This window comes from Pholcus phalangioides, unplaced genomic scaffold (genome assembly GCF_987345545.1).
Source record: "Pholcus phalangioides strain wild (caught in Gottingen) unplaced genomic scaffold, Ppha-v1.0 ptg000013l_1, whole genome shotgun sequence".
NCBI classification, from domain to species: Eukaryota; Metazoa; Arthropoda; class Arachnida; order Araneae; family Pholcidae; genus Pholcus; species Pholcus phalangioides.
In genome coordinates this window covers 29,645,374-29,663,203 of record NW_028301606.1, presented here as the reverse complement: position 1 = coordinate 29,663,203, position 17,830 = coordinate 29,645,374, and the positions used below count along the sequence as shown (strand labels likewise).

The 17,830-nt window shown below is 33.6% G+C and overlaps 1 protein-coding gene across 1 annotated transcript in view; it reads left to right on the top strand.

Moving 5' to 3' along the window:
- Positions 1–17,830, top strand: part of IleRS (Isoleucyl-tRNA synthetase) — a 37,458-nt gene that overhangs the window by 6,188 nt on the left and 13,440 nt on the right. Inside the window, exons 4-21 of the mRNA XM_089241164.1 lie at positions 1,102–1,221; positions 1,675–1,809; positions 2,275–2,359; positions 3,136–3,264; positions 3,378–3,465; positions 3,591–3,651; positions 4,073–4,168; positions 5,602–5,724; positions 7,464–7,654; positions 7,810–7,936; positions 8,336–8,409; positions 9,631–9,825; positions 11,813–11,899; positions 13,775–13,858; positions 14,044–14,188; positions 14,316–14,433; positions 15,074–15,165; positions 15,687–15,764. Coding sequence (XP_089097290.1) covers positions 1,102–1,221; positions 1,675–1,809; positions 2,275–2,359; positions 3,136–3,264; positions 3,378–3,465; positions 3,591–3,651; positions 4,073–4,168; positions 5,602–5,724; positions 7,464–7,654; positions 7,810–7,936; positions 8,336–8,409; positions 9,631–9,825; positions 11,813–11,899; positions 13,775–13,858; positions 14,044–14,188; positions 14,316–14,433; positions 15,074–15,165; positions 15,687–15,764 — 2,028 coding nt within the window. The remainder of the gene's footprint in view (positions 1–1,101; positions 1,222–1,674; positions 1,810–2,274; positions 2,360–3,135; positions 3,265–3,377; positions 3,466–3,590; positions 3,652–4,072; positions 4,169–5,601; positions 5,725–7,463; positions 7,655–7,809; positions 7,937–8,335; positions 8,410–9,630; positions 9,826–11,812; positions 11,900–13,774; positions 13,859–14,043; positions 14,189–14,315; positions 14,434–15,073; positions 15,166–15,686; positions 15,765–17,830) is intronic.

Here is a 17,830-nt window from a genome sequence, read left to right as displayed (position 1 = left end):
TTTGAAGCACAGAGCAGATTCCAGTTTAAAAAGCAGCGATTCTGAGTTTCTGCTGTTTACTCTCTGCTATATCAAACACCCCACTGTGTGTGCTACGTCCCTTGCTTATGGCTATAGTCTTATCTCTCTTCTCTATCATTTTCATTTTTTGCTTACCTCGCTGCCGCACTATGTTTTTACTTAGCTAGAAAGTAGGAATTTGCGCATTTAATAATTTTAATAATTAATACTGGTAATCACAATTAATGGTGGTAATAATTTTAGTGATCTTTGAATTTGAAATGAGCCAAGTCCCTTTTCTTGCTGATGCCATAATAAATTAAAAGTATCAATTTTTACACTTCCCATTCTGAAATTTCAAGTATTTCACAAGGTACAACACGTTTATGGCCTTGCTTTTCATTTTCAAATTTCTTATAGTTGGCACAGAGCTTCAATTTGTCCAATTGTAATACATCTAAAGAATTAATATTTCAATTTTTATTAGGCCTATGTTTTAGATTTTAATTGTGTGTAATTATGTTATGAATTAGCGGTTCCCAATTGGAGGTGCCTGGACCCGATTCTAGAATTACAAAAAAAAAAAAAAAATTATTGCTAAGTTGAAAAAATAATAAGTGCAAATTACTTGAAAATTTCAATTAAATCTTTGTGCGAAAGAACTGCTACAACGTTGGTAGACTGCACTAGTAGTATTATGATTTGACGGAAATTGTACTTGTGGTGGCATCTCTTGATAAGAGTATGACACATTGTTTTAGTTCTTTCGCAGTTTAGTAGATGACATTGCTATTACATTACATTTTAATTAGTTTCTGCTACTATATATAAGGCCCCGTGAAAGTCACCCAAGATTTGGGTGCATGGAGGATTAATTGTTATTAAGTTTCCCTGCTTATGCAGTCATTTTTATTCTTCCCCCCCCCCCCGAGGTATTGTTATGCCAAGGTTTGGCTGTATCTTCGTGAGTAAGAGACATCTGCCTTTTCACAAAAATCTTAAATAATTGAAATTTTCTGTTTTTGAATATTGCTATCAACACTTTGCCAAGATTTATTTCTCTTATTCAGAAAAATTTCTTTACTTTTTCTGTTTTTCTAGGAATATGAAATAGATAAATCTCTTGGCATCAAAGGTCCAAGTGATGTGGAACAAATGGGTATAGAAAATTACAACAATGAGTGTCGTAAAATAGTGATGCGGTATGCTTCTGAATGGGAGGTAATGCTCTAATTTTATCGCTCCCTCATTTTCCAAAAATTATATCTGTTTATATCAGATGAATTTCTATTTCAATGCCCATTATGTCACACCTTATCTTTTTTTATGTAAGTTGGAGTATTTGCTTTTTTTTTTTTCTTTTGAGGAAAAAAAGCACTTATTTATCATTTCAAAACTGACAAGACTACAATAAGCCTAGTTCAATAGAATAGAATCATTATAGCAGTTTTAGTTGTGCAAATAGCCTGTTCATGTCATAACCGTAGAAGTTCTATGAAAACCTACCCCCTCCCTGTAAGAATAGAGTTTATATTTTTGTTTCAAAGTAGTGTGACTAGATACATTTTGCTTTACAAAGTACCCAAAAATTTAACTGTTCAAAGCTCTTTGTTTTAAACAATTTAATGTTGAATGATTTTGTTGCCAAATTATATTTCTCTGATTTTTTTCTAGAGCATTGTGTCTCGAATGGGGAGATGGATCGATTTTGAAAATGATTACAAGACATTGTATCCAACATTTATGGAAAGTGTATGGTGGGTGTTTAAACAGCTCTATAACAAAGGTCTTGTTTATCGTGGAGTGAAGGTAAACTTGCCAATATAATTGATAATATAACTGTAAATTTTTTCTTATTTTTGAAAGGAGGGAGGAGTCTTAAACTGAATGCTTTTTCTTAGTTAAAAAAATTAAAAACTTGATCTTTTTTCTATGTAGTACATGCTCGAAATTTATTACAAACTCTCAAAAGTTATGAATAGTTTCAGATTCTAAAATTTTAATAGTAACGTGGTCTGTGACCTAATCATCACTAGTTTTATCAAGCATGAAGTTGAAGGAAGATTTTTTTTATATTTAAATTTTATATATTTTTATAGAAAATCTTTGAAAAGAATTTAAGGCATATTGAAAAAAATACAGAGTTTAATGAATACATAATCATTATATATTACTCTACACTATCAACCATTGAAGATTATCCTATTCTTTTTTACAATTTCTTTCATATATTTATTCATTTATGACTTCCATCTCATTAAATGTTTTTTCTAGGTAATGCCTTTTTCAACAGCGTGTAACACTCCACTGTCTAACTTTGAATCTGGTCAAAATTACAAAGAAGTAGTAGATCCAGCTGGTGTGTAGAATTCCATATTTCATTTTAAAAATTATGACAAATTCTAATCTGTAATTTAAGTTGAATGCAGGTTCTAACCTGTATTAACTGCAGTGTGTTGGTCTAATGTCACCTTGAATGCTGGAAACTATTTACCCCACACTTCTCTCCAAAGTCTTTTTGTGTGTGTGTGTGAGAGAGAGAGAGAGGTGGTAGTTCTAGTAGCAGCAGTTAATATATTGGCTTGGCCAATCATTTTCTACAGAGTGTCACATTTCTGGAAGAACATTAACAGTCAAACCTTGATAGTCTTGAACATCTTTAGTACAAAAAACTTTCTATGTCAAATAAGAATAAAAAATACCTCTCTTGCAGCATTAATTCATGTAATTTTTCATATTTATCTTTCTTTTAGTCCAAAGACCCTAAATTATAGATATCTTGTAACTGAAATGCAAGTAGGCATATACATACAGCTGGTAAAATATTCTTTCTTCTAGTGGTGATAAGTTTAATTCCCCCCCCCCCCTCATCTCCTACTTGGAGAAGCTATTTTCACAAAAATCGGGATCCTTATCTTTCTCTCAGTTACTGAGACCAAAGACAAATTTTGTCTCATAACTGCAGTCACTCACAGCCTTGTATGAAGTCAGGTACTGGGCTGCATGCAGCCTGACGGTTGAGAAACTCTGGTTTAGACTGTTGCTTGTATTTAAAATTATATATTTTTTAATACTTTCAATACTTTTTTAATACGAATGTTGCTTTATTTAATCTATTTTATCATTTTTATGTAGTCATAGTGAACTTTCCTCTTGATGATTCACCTAATATTTATCTTCTTGCGTGGACCACTACGCCATGGACATTGCCAAGCAATCTATCAGTCTGTGTAAATTCAGAATCGGATTATGTTCAAGTAAAGGGTATGGTTGCATTTGTGCTTTTTTTAAAGAAAAACTAATCAAATGAAACCCTTGATAAAATTGGATGTTTGTAATTTATACTCTAGTTTTTGTGTTAATGCATTGTTTTACAGATGCCAACTCTGAAAAGCTTTATATTATTATGGAAGCTCGATTAAGTGCTCTCTACAAAAGTTCTGATGAATATATCATCATGAAAAGGTAGTTTTATTCTGATATAGACTATGTTCCTGGTGAATATTTATGCAATATTTACTTTCTCTTTATGGAGTACATGATAATATGAATAAGAAAGCTGCATTACTTTTTTTTTCCCCCTCTATCAGGTTCAAGGGAAAATCTCTTGAAGGAAAAGGTTATAGACCTCTCTTCCCATACTTTGAACATGTGAGTAATAACATATTTTTTTAAATAAATTTTTACTATGAATTTTTTGTATCCAGGCATTGTCAGAAAAATATTTTAATATTTCAAAACCGAAGGCTGTAATAGGGGCGGTTCTAGAGCTGTGTGGCCCATACAGTTGCAGAAAAATTTAGAAAAAAAAAAATTGTAAAATTCACACTACAGATGTATTGGAATGATTCAAAGAGGAAACTGTGATTTTTTTGATGCATTTGATTTTTTATGCAATTATTCATGGTGTGCCTTGTATGCCAGAAAAGTAGGAAAAACAATTACTAACACTGAGAATTTTGTCTTGAGCCACTCTAATCTCTAATATTTGCTTATGTTAGGAGAAAAAAAAAGTAGTACTACACACACACAGTTATGCTGTTTACATTTTCCTTGTAATTTATTTTTGTAGTTGAAAAACAAGGGAGCATTCAGAGTTTTATGTGATTCATATGTTTCTGAGGAGAGTGGTACTGGTCTCGTTCATCAAGCACCTTATTTTGGTGAGGTAATAACTTTTATTTCTTCCTATTCAGCACTTATAGTAGTTTTACTAAATAAAATTTTGGGGTCAGTGTGAACATTAAGTGCTCTCATTAAGTGTGATTAAGTGAACATTAAGTGTAAAAGTGACACATTAAGTATGAATAAGTGACCTTTGTGAATGTAAAATGTTTGCCTATACTAGAGCCGGAAGTAGGGGGGGGGAACAAAATAAAGATTGCCCTGAGCAGCAAAAATTAAGGGGCAACAAAAACGTTTGTAGAATTAATTTCACAGTGGGAGGGATTAAATCGGTTTTGCTCATTTCCCCCTCTTCCCCCCACAAAAATCTTAGTTACATCCCTGGCCTTTACAATTTTGTGTATTTAGAAAATATGTTGTTTTTTCATTGGTATAATTATCCATACTGGAAATAATAACACAATGTTGTCTTCTATCGATTTTTAGTGCTTCTATCAAGAAACAAACTGGAAATAATAACACTGAGTGTTGTCTTCTCTAGATTTTTAGTGCTTTTATCAAGAAACAAACAAAGAAAAGGTTAGAATCCATACTTTTTGGGCATTCTTTATCGACACCACTTTGCACTCAATAAAAACTTGTCTCTCCGAGCATCAAAGCCACTGTCACCTGGGACAAACAGAAAAATCTACTGATGCTGAGCATGCTTTCTTCAAGGGCCATGACATCCACTTCCAAGACACTGATATCTTCTGAATCGCATTTCTATTTCTACGCATAGCTGGACCGCCAAGCAATACAGATCATCAAACACAAAGAAAATTTCGATAGGAAGGAAGATGGACTGCATTTAAGCAAAATATGGCACCCGGCAATGCAAAATAAGGATGATTAAGAAACCATCTTGTATGAGTTCTGGTTCCCCCATTCAGATTTGAAGACTGGTCCATCCCCCAACCACCTAATCAAAATCCATCACGTCACACTAACATAGACATGTCACTTGCTCCACATTACAATGGGGTGGATTCTTCCATTCAAATTTGAAGGGAATGGTTTCCCCATTCAAATTTGAAGACTGGTCCCCACCCAATCAAAAGCCGTTACATCACACCAACATAGACATGCCACTTGCTCCACGTCACAACGTAGTTGATTCTGCCACATCTTCAGCCAAAACATAGATAGATAATGATCTTCTGAGGAGATCATTTCATCTCCTTGCTTGCCGCCACCTTCACTGATGATATCCACCACAGTAGTGGACGAAACATCTGCTTGTAAAAAGCATCAAACACAGCATAACAGCTCAAAAAGTATGGATTCTGTTATAAACTCTGGCGGTAAAAAATCTTAACTTAATACAAGTAATTTTCTTCTATAAAAATTAAAATTTCTAGGGAAAACTTTATTTTTCACAAATGTATGCGGCAATTATCCCTCATGATTTTTACTGATAATTTTTTGTTTCTTTAGGATGATTTTCATGTATGTCTTGCCAATGGTGTTATTACAAAGGATCAAGAAATGATATGCCCAATAGATTTTAGTGGGAAATTCACAGATATTGTGTCTGAATTTTCTGGAATGTATGTTAAGGTATGTCTCGTCCTATAATTTAGAGCAGGGGTTCTCAAACTTTTTCCACTTGTGTTGCCTTCTTTCCTTATTCAATGCTTATCTTTGAGCTCCACTTCGAAGCCTGTTTAACAAAGTATCTCTTGAAAAATCTTCATCAGGGTCATTTGCCACCACTCTGTGTGCCCCCCCCCCCCAAACAAAGGTTGGAGGCGCACAAGGGCACTACAATGCACAGTTTGAAAACCCTTGGTTTAGAGTATATATCGATGTCATTTTGATTGCTCTGAAATAATTCTAGGCTAAACCTTAAGAGAATGCAATAAAACAAATTTCTCTATTTAAGTAGATTTTTCCATTAAAGATGAAATTACCAAAACTGAATCAGTTATTCAATGATCATTCCTATGTGGATCATAAGAAATTATATTCAATTCCAAGTATGACAAGAAAAATTAAGAGCATCTTGTTAAAACTAATCTAACAATGTGCTTTCAGTGTACTTGGTCAGTTATTTTTATGAAGAATGTAAGGGCAATATATAAATAAGTCACCAAAATTATTCTTTTTTTTTCCATGCGTAGTATCGTGTGTAGATGCAAAACGTGTATATGCATGTGACAAAACATAATGTTTCATATTGTATCAAGTACAAGAACTATTGCTTTAAAGATGTTAAGCTTCAAAATTCCCTGTTTTGGCAGTGATTGATTGGCCCATATATTTTTCTATCGAATGTTTCTCCTATCCCTACCCCATTAACCTTGCACCTGCTAAAAAATATTATAAAGCTTACTTTATGGAAAAAGATCAGGTATGTGTGTGCGATATTTTAAATATGGTTTAGTGATTGCTGCTATAGCACTTATAATTTGGATCTCTGAAATTATTCCAGGAAGAACATGAATTGAGGTATGCAGGATTAATTGTTGCCACTGTTCGGTCGTGAGGGCATCGTGCTGGACTCTCGTCCAGAGGATCCAGGTTCGAACCCTGTTGATGGCACAGTGATGGTCAGCTGAAGTTGGTTTTCTGCAGTTTTCTAGCTTCGAGGTACAAATGTGAGCCAGTCTCCCATTTGAAAAAAGTCTCTCCGCAGAGAGCAGACAGGCCTACAACATGATACTGACAAAACATGAAAATTGAAGCATTTCCATCTTGACTTCAGAAAGTATAAGCCAGATGGCAGCGTGAATACTAAACAAGCGCAACTCTACAACATGAATACGTTGGGGCCAAGTATACACTCAGAACACATATTCTTCGGCATGTGCAGATTCGTTAGAAATTCCATAGAGAAATGTGTACAAGGTGTATGTTTTCAGTCAAGTTTTAGTAGTATAGTAGTAGGATTAATTGTGGACTCGATGGTAGGGTTTAAGATGAAAGTACATACTCGTATCAAGATACCAGTGATTGACATATTCCCATTTTATTATGTTCGAGTAGCATCATTGGAAAATGTTTCTTGTCAGAGATTTCCTTTTGCACAATTTGTTTCCTTACATTTTCTATCCATGTTTGTTTTTGTTTTTTTTAATTTAGAAAGTAGATAAATGTAATAGTGAATGAAATTTCTTATTGTTCTCTACGAGCCTCTCAAAAATCTGCGTTTTCATTGTCTGCGTACATGTTATTCTTTAAACAAATCATTTTTTAAAATTTTTCAAAATACTTGCACTTTTATTTTCTTATCTCATTTTGTACTTTTTTAAACTTCCTTTTATTGGGAATTTCCTCACATTTTTTATTCTTTTTAGGATGCAGATAAGCATATAATCAAACACTTGAAAGAAATTGGAAGATTGGTCCACAGTTCCACAACAAAACATAATTACCCATTTTGTTGGCGTTCTGAAACTCCTCTGATATACAGAGCAGTACCATCTTGGTTCATTAGGGTTGAAGACATGACTGGCCTTCTGACAAAATCTAATGAAGAGACTTACTGGTTAATTTTTTTTATTATTTGTTGTATCGAAATTTTTGTTTCTTACACTCATTTTCATGACGAAAACACTGTTAAACACTAAAATATTTATGTATTTACTTTTTAAAATTTTTATTTTGATTTGGTTTATTAACTTTTTTCTTCATTTCATGTAGGGTTCCAGAATTTGTGAAAGAAAAAAGGTTTGCAAATTGGCTTCAGGATGCTCGAGATTGGGCTGTTTCTAGAAATCGATTTTGGGGAACTCCAATCCCACTTTGGGTTAGTGAGGATGGTGAAGAGGTGAGCTTATTTAAGCATTCATCATATTTTTCTACTTATTGTCTTAGTCTGTGGCACATTCTGTGCTTTTTAACAAATTTATAGTTTCACAAACGCCGCTCTTTTAGTCAATCAATAAAAAAAATTATGAAATTGTGTGGGCAGCATTACTGCTTTAAAGTGTTAATAGCTATTATTTGGAGTGTGCTAAAAGCTACATATTCTTTTCTAATTAGTCGTGTTGATAAAATGAGTGTACTGTGATTGAAAATTGTTAGAAGTATTTCTTTGGCAGTTCTCTATAAAATTGTCTTATCTTATACTTACATATTAAGTTTTCAGATTTGTTGATTTCAACAAGTATTGAAGAATAAATTGATTTAATTAAATAACAACCACAAGAATGTTTTCTGTTTGCAGGTGATATGTGTTGGGTCTATAAAAGAATTAGAAGAGCTATGTGGACAAAAAGTCACTGATTTACATAGAGAAAGGTATGCAAGATTATGTGTTTAATATATTTTGGTTATTGCTCTTGAGATCTAAGTAGGTGTTGAGATGAAAACCAATAATGTCTAACGGTTTTTGTCTATCTGGGTTTTAGTATATTTCAATTTTTCCATTAACATAATCATAACAAATATCAGTTAACAACTACATTAAAAATGTATTACCAGATACATTCAGAAAATTTTGTGTATTACCAGAGACAGTTTTCACGAATTGGCTTTTTTGTATGGTAGTGAAAAATCAAATTTTTGCTATGTAGTGGTTTGGAGAAATTAGAATCCTTCACCCACAAAGCAGAATGTTTTTCATTGTTCTGCAACGGACCCTTGGCTAACTGGAAATGTTCTGTGATAAAAATTACCATAATTGTGTGTTTTCCACACTTTTCTTAAAATTCTTCCAGATTGTTCTGCAGAATCACTGATTGTTCTGTGGCGTACGTCACAGATTTCAGCATATTCTGCTTTGGGGCCCTTCACTTGGTACTAACTCAAAGAACTGACATTAAAGACAACAAACCTTTTTCTGAATTTTATGAGCTAAAAATAACACTGCTATGGCAGCTTTTAATTTCGTCAGAGATTCATCTGAAAGCTTCAAACGCCTCTTACTATTTCAAAATATGCATTAATGAATTTAAAGTCTAACAAAGAAGAAAATGTATTATGTGTAAGTATATATGACGCACTGTACCGTATTCCCCTGCCTTAGCCAGCGTGCCATGAAACAACGAGGGACATCAGCTTTTTGAATAATGGGGTCTGGCCCTTTCCCGGCATAGTGGGAAAAACAAGATTTAATAAGGATCACAATATTCATTTACCTAATTCAATGGATTTTTAGAATAAAGATATTTAAGAATTTTTTCTAGAATCTGACTCGAATTTCCCAGCATGCCGGGAAAATAGGGTATTCCTGGTAAGCCGATCTCCCTCACTGTTTCCTTAGCATGCCTGCTAATGGGAGGAGGCGAAAAGAATATATTTTTTATATGCATGTTTTAAAATAATTTCTGAGATTATATATGTTATGTTCTATCAAATCAATTCAGATTTATATTCAAACTTTTTTCAGGATCTAATTTTGTATAGTTTCTTCACTTCATCAATTTATTTCAGTATAAATATATTAGAAAATTGTGGTATCAATTACTCTGCTATAGGAGACTATTTTAAAGAAATGATTTTTATATTTTCTTTCTATAGTGTTGATAAACTTGAAATTCCCTCGAAAATGGGTAAAGGCGTTTTGAAAAGAGTTTCAGAAGTATTCGACTGTTGGTTTGAGAGTGGTTGCATGCCTTATGCCCAGGTACACTATCCTTTTGAAAATAAGAAAGAATTTGAGGAACATTTTCCCGCTCACTTCATTGCTGAAGGTGTTGATCAAACAAGGGGTTGGTAAGTTGGCATTTGTTTTATAATTTTAAAATGTAATACTTTGTATTATGCTTTTTTTTATTCATACATCTTTATGCATGTTCATCGAAGCTGCTGATCTCTATCAATATATCTAAATGTAACTGCTTGAAATAATCTCCAAATTAGTTTAGTTAAAAAAAGGAATAAAGCCATACGTGAAAGTTTAATTGTGTCCATGAAGATTTCAAATATGTATCTCAAATAGTTGTATTGAATAAATATGTGGTATTATTACTTTCTTGTAATTTTATTATTTTTTTCTTGGTGAATGATAAATGATACTTGCTCAAAGAGTAAAGCAATTTTTATGTATGGAAAATCTACCAGTTAGCAAGTGCTACCAGAAACAATTCAGAACAATTAAAAAAATTTCAAATCAAAGCTGAAAGATTTTTTGCATAATTTTGGCTGATAAAAAGTCATGATCAAAAGACCAGCAATGTTGATGGATGGGTCGCAGAGAGATATTTTATGTGAGTCATGTGGTTCTCTCTCTCTCTGTTCTCAACCACACAGCTTAATGGTCCAGGAGAATCATCAAATTGTCTGAATGACTCGTGTCATGAAATTCTACGCTTTTTGTACTGTTTTTTTGATATTTTTACCATAGCTTGCAATTTAATATGCATTCCTCTGTCAGACAAAACTAGGACTCTCTCCCTTCCGGGATATAAGCCTTTTACCCATGTAGGTTGGGTCATGCTGGGAATCAGTATGCATTCCAGCAATTATGGATAAATTCGGATGTTCGTTACTAGATTTCAGCACAACATATTTTTTCACTGAAAAGCATTTAATTTTTGTTCATGTCAACTGAGCCAGGTTTCCCCACACACACACACTTTTTTAAAGGGGTCATTCAAACATTATGTCAGCATCAGGGGTGGGTGGGGTTTCGGATTTGCTGAATTTTGATGACAAGGGGGAGGGGGGTTTGAAGGTTGCTTACGTCATCAACCACCCTTTTTGAAGATATGAAATATTCTAAACTGCTGTCGAAATTTTTCTGACAAGGGGGAGGGGGTCAAAAATGGCTAAAAATCTGCTTACGTAATACTTGAATGGCCCCAAAGGGAGGTAATTATATTGAAATTATTAAAGACACTGAACTGAAAAAAAAAAAAACAGTTACTATCTTAAGAAAAAATATGGCATTCACTGCATTGAAAGATTTTTGTAAACATTCACAAGATGATAATAACATTCACTCATCCTGGAGTAAAATAAAAACATAATAAACAATTTATAAAATAATTGGATCATTTACCACCTTGCCAAAGGAGCCTTGGGGTCTTTTGTCACTTACATTGAATTCATCAGGTGGGGCTCCAAAACAATAGCCATCACTGAGTGCACATTTGCAGTGTCAGTAAAATCTACATCATTACTCAAAAAATCTGGCACATGTGTCTGATCCTCCGTGTTCATCACATCACTCAAAACTTCTGATCTCTTTGTTCGAAGGAAAATTCTGATTCACTGGAGAAAACACATGAATGGAATCTGATTTATGATAGGTCTAAGAATTAAAAACCAAATTGTCTTGAGATTATTTTTGTATCCCTTTCTCTCTTTGTCGGCAGACGATAAGCAATGTGAGATGTCTCAGAAACAAAAACTGTTGTGACTTTGTAATGAAGTTATGTCTTGTGTAAGCAAAAATGATTGCATCATAGAATTCATAGCATAACAAAAAATTCAGAAACATATATGTTATATATGTGTGATTATTATATATGAAATGACTATACACAGTACAGTTGCCAAGTATTTTGTTTTTAATTAACTCTAGTATTGAATATTTTAAGGTGAGAATTGAATTCATCAGGGGCAACAAAAGTTGTCGTGGGGCTCCCACAACTTTTTTCCAAGAATTTGAACAGTTTCAAGTTTCTCTATTCATTGCTTCTTCATTTGTTGTATTTGATCAATCTGAATCATTGAATAATAAGCATTACTTTTCTAGGTTTTATACACTATTGGTCTTGTCTACAGCTTTATTCGGAAAGCCGCCATTCAAAAATGTGATTGTCAATGGTTTAGTGTTAGCCAGGTTAGTATTGATATTTTTGCTTTAAATTTAAACAAAATAATGAATTAACGTACAATTTACAACAAATATGATGTATGTACAGGAGCACTCCAATTTACCTATGCAATTGGACAAGGCTGTGTGGAACTAAAATCTAAAGATAATTGAGTATGTTTCAATTAAAAGGTTCAGTATCATCTATGCTATTCATAACATACATAGGAATATTGAATATCTGTGTGGTACTTTTTTAACTATCATGTTCAAAATGTACTGTAGAATGTCAGCAGACATGAATAAATGGAATTTGGTCATCCTTCACTTTGCAGATCTGCCACAAATTTGTTTTAGCAAGATTATTTCTGATACATTTCTAATTTTCTTGCTGCTTCATTTGTACAATGCCTTTTGGGGAAATCCTCAAAAGCATTGTTATTAATTATTTGCAATTGTAATGCTTTCAGAAACATATTCATTTTTATCTGTAGGGGAATTTCCAGACTTCCACAATAATTTCCTAATCACTGAAGAAAAACATATTCCCTGGAGAAATTGATGTTCACAGAGTTCCAGATAAACGAAGGTCCATTAATTGACATTCTACTGTACCAAAAATTTACATTTGCATTTGACTTTTTTAATGCATTGACTAATTTACTGTTTGTGATAGTTTGAGCTAAATTGTAGCATCTGAACTTTTTTCCTTCAAAGAATGTTCTGCGCTGAACATTCATTGCAGAACATTCTGCATACATGATCCAGATTAATTCTATATCAAATAAAAAATTAATTGTACAGTAAACTCTCACTAATCTTATAATATCAAGAACCAGGGTTTTACTGGAATACAAAAGTCATTGTGGATTACTGGAAGATAATTCAATGGAAAGCGCAAGCACATTTAAATACAGTCTGCCATGGGCGGAGATACAGTCGTGGGGGGGCCCCCCCCCCCCCCTTCAGCGTCAAAGGTGGAATCGGCTGATCTAATGTGCATATGAATTCACATCATCGCAGTCTATCTCTGTATTCGCAGTCTCTATTCTCGAGCAAACTAACTGAAATTAAGAAGAAACGGCTTACAAACATTTAAATTCTTTCAAGAAAGCATTGCCAAAAATCACTATACACCCCCCCCCCCCTGCCTTTTATTTCTGCCGCACAGAACAGATATAAACAAGATATCTAGAAAAAAAACATAAGTTGATGGTTTGTATTATTGCGGATTTTCTGTATTCGCAGTCACCACCAAAACATAACTCTTTTGAATAACGTTGGATTACTGGACAGGTTGGACTAGCATATAGATTGTATTATATATTAGAAATTTCATTAAATTCACACAAATAATTTTATAGAATGTGGATACTTGTGATCGAAGAAAGTTGTTTAATGCTGCTCTGTAATTATTGGCAATTTTATATAATAATGAAAAAACAAATTTTTTAGTATTTCGCTTTTTTTTCAGGTTGTATATAGATCGATTATAAAACATCTATCCGAGGATGATGTCATTCTCTGCTATCCATGCAAAGATTTTTTAGCAGCTGGCTGATACAAAAATATATTTAGAAAAGAGAGAAAATTCAACCGTCTTTGCAGGGAATCAAACCCATATCCTTTCACTTTCTAGGGCATTCACCCGAAAAGTGAAAGGATGTGGGTTCGATTCCCTGCAAAGGCAGTTAAATTTTCTCTTTCCTAAATATGTTTGCATCAGCCAGCTGTTAAAAAACCTTTGTATAGAACATCTACTTTTAACTATAGTGTACATGGACCTCGTAAACATAATTCTAGGGAGTGTACTGTATCTCTTTTTATGAACAAAAATAAAACGTCAGTGAAGAATTCAGTTTTGAGTAATTTTAGTTTAATTCTAATGATTTGAAATTTCAGTGATGGACAAAAAATGAGCAAAAGAAAAAAGAACTATCCGGATCCATTGGAAATAGTGAACAAATTTGGAGCGGATGCTCTCAGGTAGGTTTACTTTCATTGTATTAAATTGTTGAAATTTTGTTAAATTCACACGAATAATTTTATGGAGCGGGGATACTTATCTAAAAAAATGTTTGATGCTGTAATGCAGTTTTATATAATTTCTTAATTGAAAAACAAAATTTTATTTTTTTTATAATTTTTAATTTTAATCACTTTTTCTTCAGGTTGTATCTCATAAATTCTCCTGTTGTACGAGCAGAAACTCTACGTTTCAAAGAAGAAGGTGTTAGAGATGTTCTAAAAGACGTTTTCCTTCCTTGGTACAATGCATACAGGTTTTTAATTCAAAATGTGCAGCTGTATGAACAGGTGTGTTGTTGCATCATAATTGTTTCTGCAATTTTTATAAATTTCTTGCTTTTTTTTATAAAAATATTTAAGATGTAGAAGCTTAAGATAGGTTTGTGTAGGTTTTTTTTTTTCTCTTTTCTTCCAGAGATGGAATGTTAGTTTCACTTTTGATGAAGCATCGTGCCACAGCTCAAATTTCATGGATCGTTGGATTTTGTCATTCACGCAAAGTCTTATGATTTTTGTTAGGGAAGAAATGAAAGGTAATTGCGTGCAGTGTAATTTCTTTCTTCGGGTCGCCGCCGCTGTGGTGGTCGAGTGGTTATAGTGCCGGACTCGTGATGCGAGGATCCGGGTTCGAACCCCACAGTGGTGGTCTGCTGAAGTTGGTTTTCTGTGGTTCCCAACTTCAAGGCGCAAATGCGAGCCGATCTCCCCGTTAAAAAGTCTCGCCACAGAGAGCAACAGTCCTACAACGGTAAATCATTCAACCATAACACTTCACTCATAGTTAGTAAAACTGGGGGCAGATGACAGCACTAAACATAACAAGCATTACACAGAAACAAACTTTACGTCAGGTTGCACTACACGTACACGCACATTCCCGCATGTACCGATTCGTTGGGGGGTTCCGCGGAGGGGGGGGGGTGCATGTGTGGTGTAGCAGTAGTAGGTAGGGGCTCGGGGATCCATATGTTCTTAAGTCAGCCACCTCGTTGGGCAGTTTGCCTGTTGTGGCGTTGTATTTGTATTATTAAGTGTCTCCCCCCCCCCCCCCTGGTCTTTAGGTGAGAGGTTGTTATTGCATCAGGCTATCTTGCTCTCATATTTATGCAATTTTAATGCAGAAATTTATTTTTAGAATAATGCAAAATATGATTAAAATTATCTAATTTTCAGCTTATAGGCTTTATACAGTAGTACCTAAATTAGTGAAATTTGTGGATCAGCTGACCAACTGGTTTGTGAGAATGAACAGAAAGCGACTGAAGGTCAGTAAGTTTTGAATCAAATTACTTTGTTTCCAAAACAGCTCATTTGCCTTTCACTGAAAAAAAATTTGATTTTTTTTTTTTTTTTCTTCTTTTAAAAAGTTGTGTTTCATGGAAAGATTATTCTGGGGTTTTTTCAACGGTACTCCATTTCAAATATAGCAGACTGTAATCCAGCTGTGTGCTGCTCCATCCATCTGTTTATAGTGTTTTCAGATGGTCATTGGCTGAAGTAAAATACATGACAAAAAAGGAAGAACAATGATAAAATGAAATTTTGTTACAAATTAATGAAAATCTGGGAAAACACTAATATCAGGCAAATTTTCCCCAAGTAAATGTTCCTGTTTTATTTGCTCTATTATTAGTTTGTTATTTAAAACTTTTTTTTTCAACCACTTGCGGTAATCTGATTTTGATAATTTAGCCTAACTCTGCTCTGTTATGTGCCAGTTCTTTTCTTTTTTGGTTTCATAGTAGTTAAAATTTCGCTATTGGTTTATTAACTGTTTTTTTTCCAGGGAGACGGTGGCATTGAGGATTGCAAAGCAGCTCTTGAAACTCTGTTTGCAGTATTGTATAGCATGATTCGAATAATGGTAAAGAACTTTTTTCACCAATTTGTATTAACTATTAATTGATTTTAATGATATGTCTTCAGCACCTGTGTCATAATGATTAAAGAATATTTTTTTTCTGTTTTAATATTGCTGTATGATTCAAAGATTGAAAGTGAAACCAAACATTTAATGTGCCAAATTTGTGGATTAGAATGTTTAGTTAATACATGTACCCTTTGCTTTCACTTTCTCAATTTTGTTATAGCATGATTTTAAAAAGTTAATCTAAAAAAACTCAAAACTTATGAAATTCATGTAGAGTTTGATTCTATGGCTTTCAATCCTGAAAATAGGCTTATAAATTAATGATGTGACACTATCTGTTAGATTTAAAAATAATCGTAGTGTTTGGTCAGAACATATCTCCAAAAAATGGCTTTTTGATCCAAAAGTAAGTCTCACTAATTAAAATTAATTAGAAGATAAATGCACAAATATGTGCATACACTAAACAACGTGCTGATGTATGATATTTTCATTTTTATTTGTGTGTATGCTTTATTTTTGATTTTTAAATGACAATGAAAATGCTTATAACTCAAAAATGGGATTTTGGACTTACGTTCTGACCCAAACGCCACAGAATATCAGGCCATCTTCTGTGTGTCATTGTGTCATGGCACCAAGTTGTATCACGTGAAGGTTTTCTACAAAAATGGAAATTTTTGCAAAATATTTAGTGATATGTGAAAAGATTTTTTAGGGACACAGATTTCTTCAAAATATGAGACAATCCATATGTATGCAGGTGGTCTGACATATCTAGAATAAGAGCAAATGATGAAAGATGGGTGGCACATGAAAATTTAAATGTTTGAGAGGCACATGGGATATGAAAAAATTGGTCATCCCTTATGTGGATGAAATGCTCAAATCCTACTTATTGAGCTAAATAACTTCAAAGTGAAAAAACGGCATAAAAGATGAAATTCAGGAGTGCTTTGTTGTGGAGTTTATCAAAAGGTTCTGATTTTTTTTCTTTTCATTTCATTCAGGAAAAGAAATTTTTTACAGTAGAACCTCTTAATAATGGACACCTATGGTACCAAAATTCAATTCATTGCGTTCTCTAATAGGGAGGTTCAATATACACACTGGAACTTCGTTTAGACGACTTTCACATTTATATGACATTTGGCTTTGGTCGCAGTTGGTCCCTATACATTTTAATGTTAAAAATTTATATGTTACTGTGAAAGTGATACACTGGTGATTATGCATAATTACCAATCGTCTCAATAAAAAAAGTTTGATTAAATTTCACTATATTCATCACTTTTACCAGTGTTTATTCATAATTCCAGGGCTCGGCACGGGTCACTTTTTTCCCTAAAAGTCACTTTTTTAGAAACTGGTCACTTTTATTACGTATTTTCAGGCCCAGGTCACTTTTTCCCACTTTTTTAGCAAAAAAAAGCTCGGTCTCGGGCGCTTTTCTATTGTCAGTGTTTTTTTTTTTTTTTCTTCAAGGAGGAACACTTTACCAGTTCAATATCGCTAATTTCCTCCCTCCCTTCATTGAACTACGATCAAAGGTGTCTTATCTTCCCGGGAGCATACCGTGTGATGTCAGCATAACTTGATTTCAAGGCGCTTGGAAAGAAAGCTCCTTGGTTAAAGAATCGTTGTTTTATGGAAAACGCGGTCGGGAAAAAAACTAGCATAAAAGGCGTATACTTACAACAAAGAATTTCCCCCCTACTACCATTCATTCTTATTTCCCCAGGTGCTCACTCGTTCTTTCATTTTCATCTTATTTTAAAATTGATCCTTTATTTTATTTGTTTTGAAAAGTTTTAGTCCTAAGGGCTGAATTCCTTTCTTGGAGCATCGAGCAAGTTACATTTGTTGTTTGTTCTATCGTTACTTCTGTTAATTTTTTTAAATGTTATTTGAAATGACAATTTAAGAGAGCCTGTGCAGAAGCTAACTTACGCGCAGCGGGAGAATACCAAAGTGCGTATTAAAGACGCGTATTATTAAATGTATTTAGCGTATTAATACGCTTTGGAGAATACTCTTGTAGCTGGCCAAGGTTAAAGAAG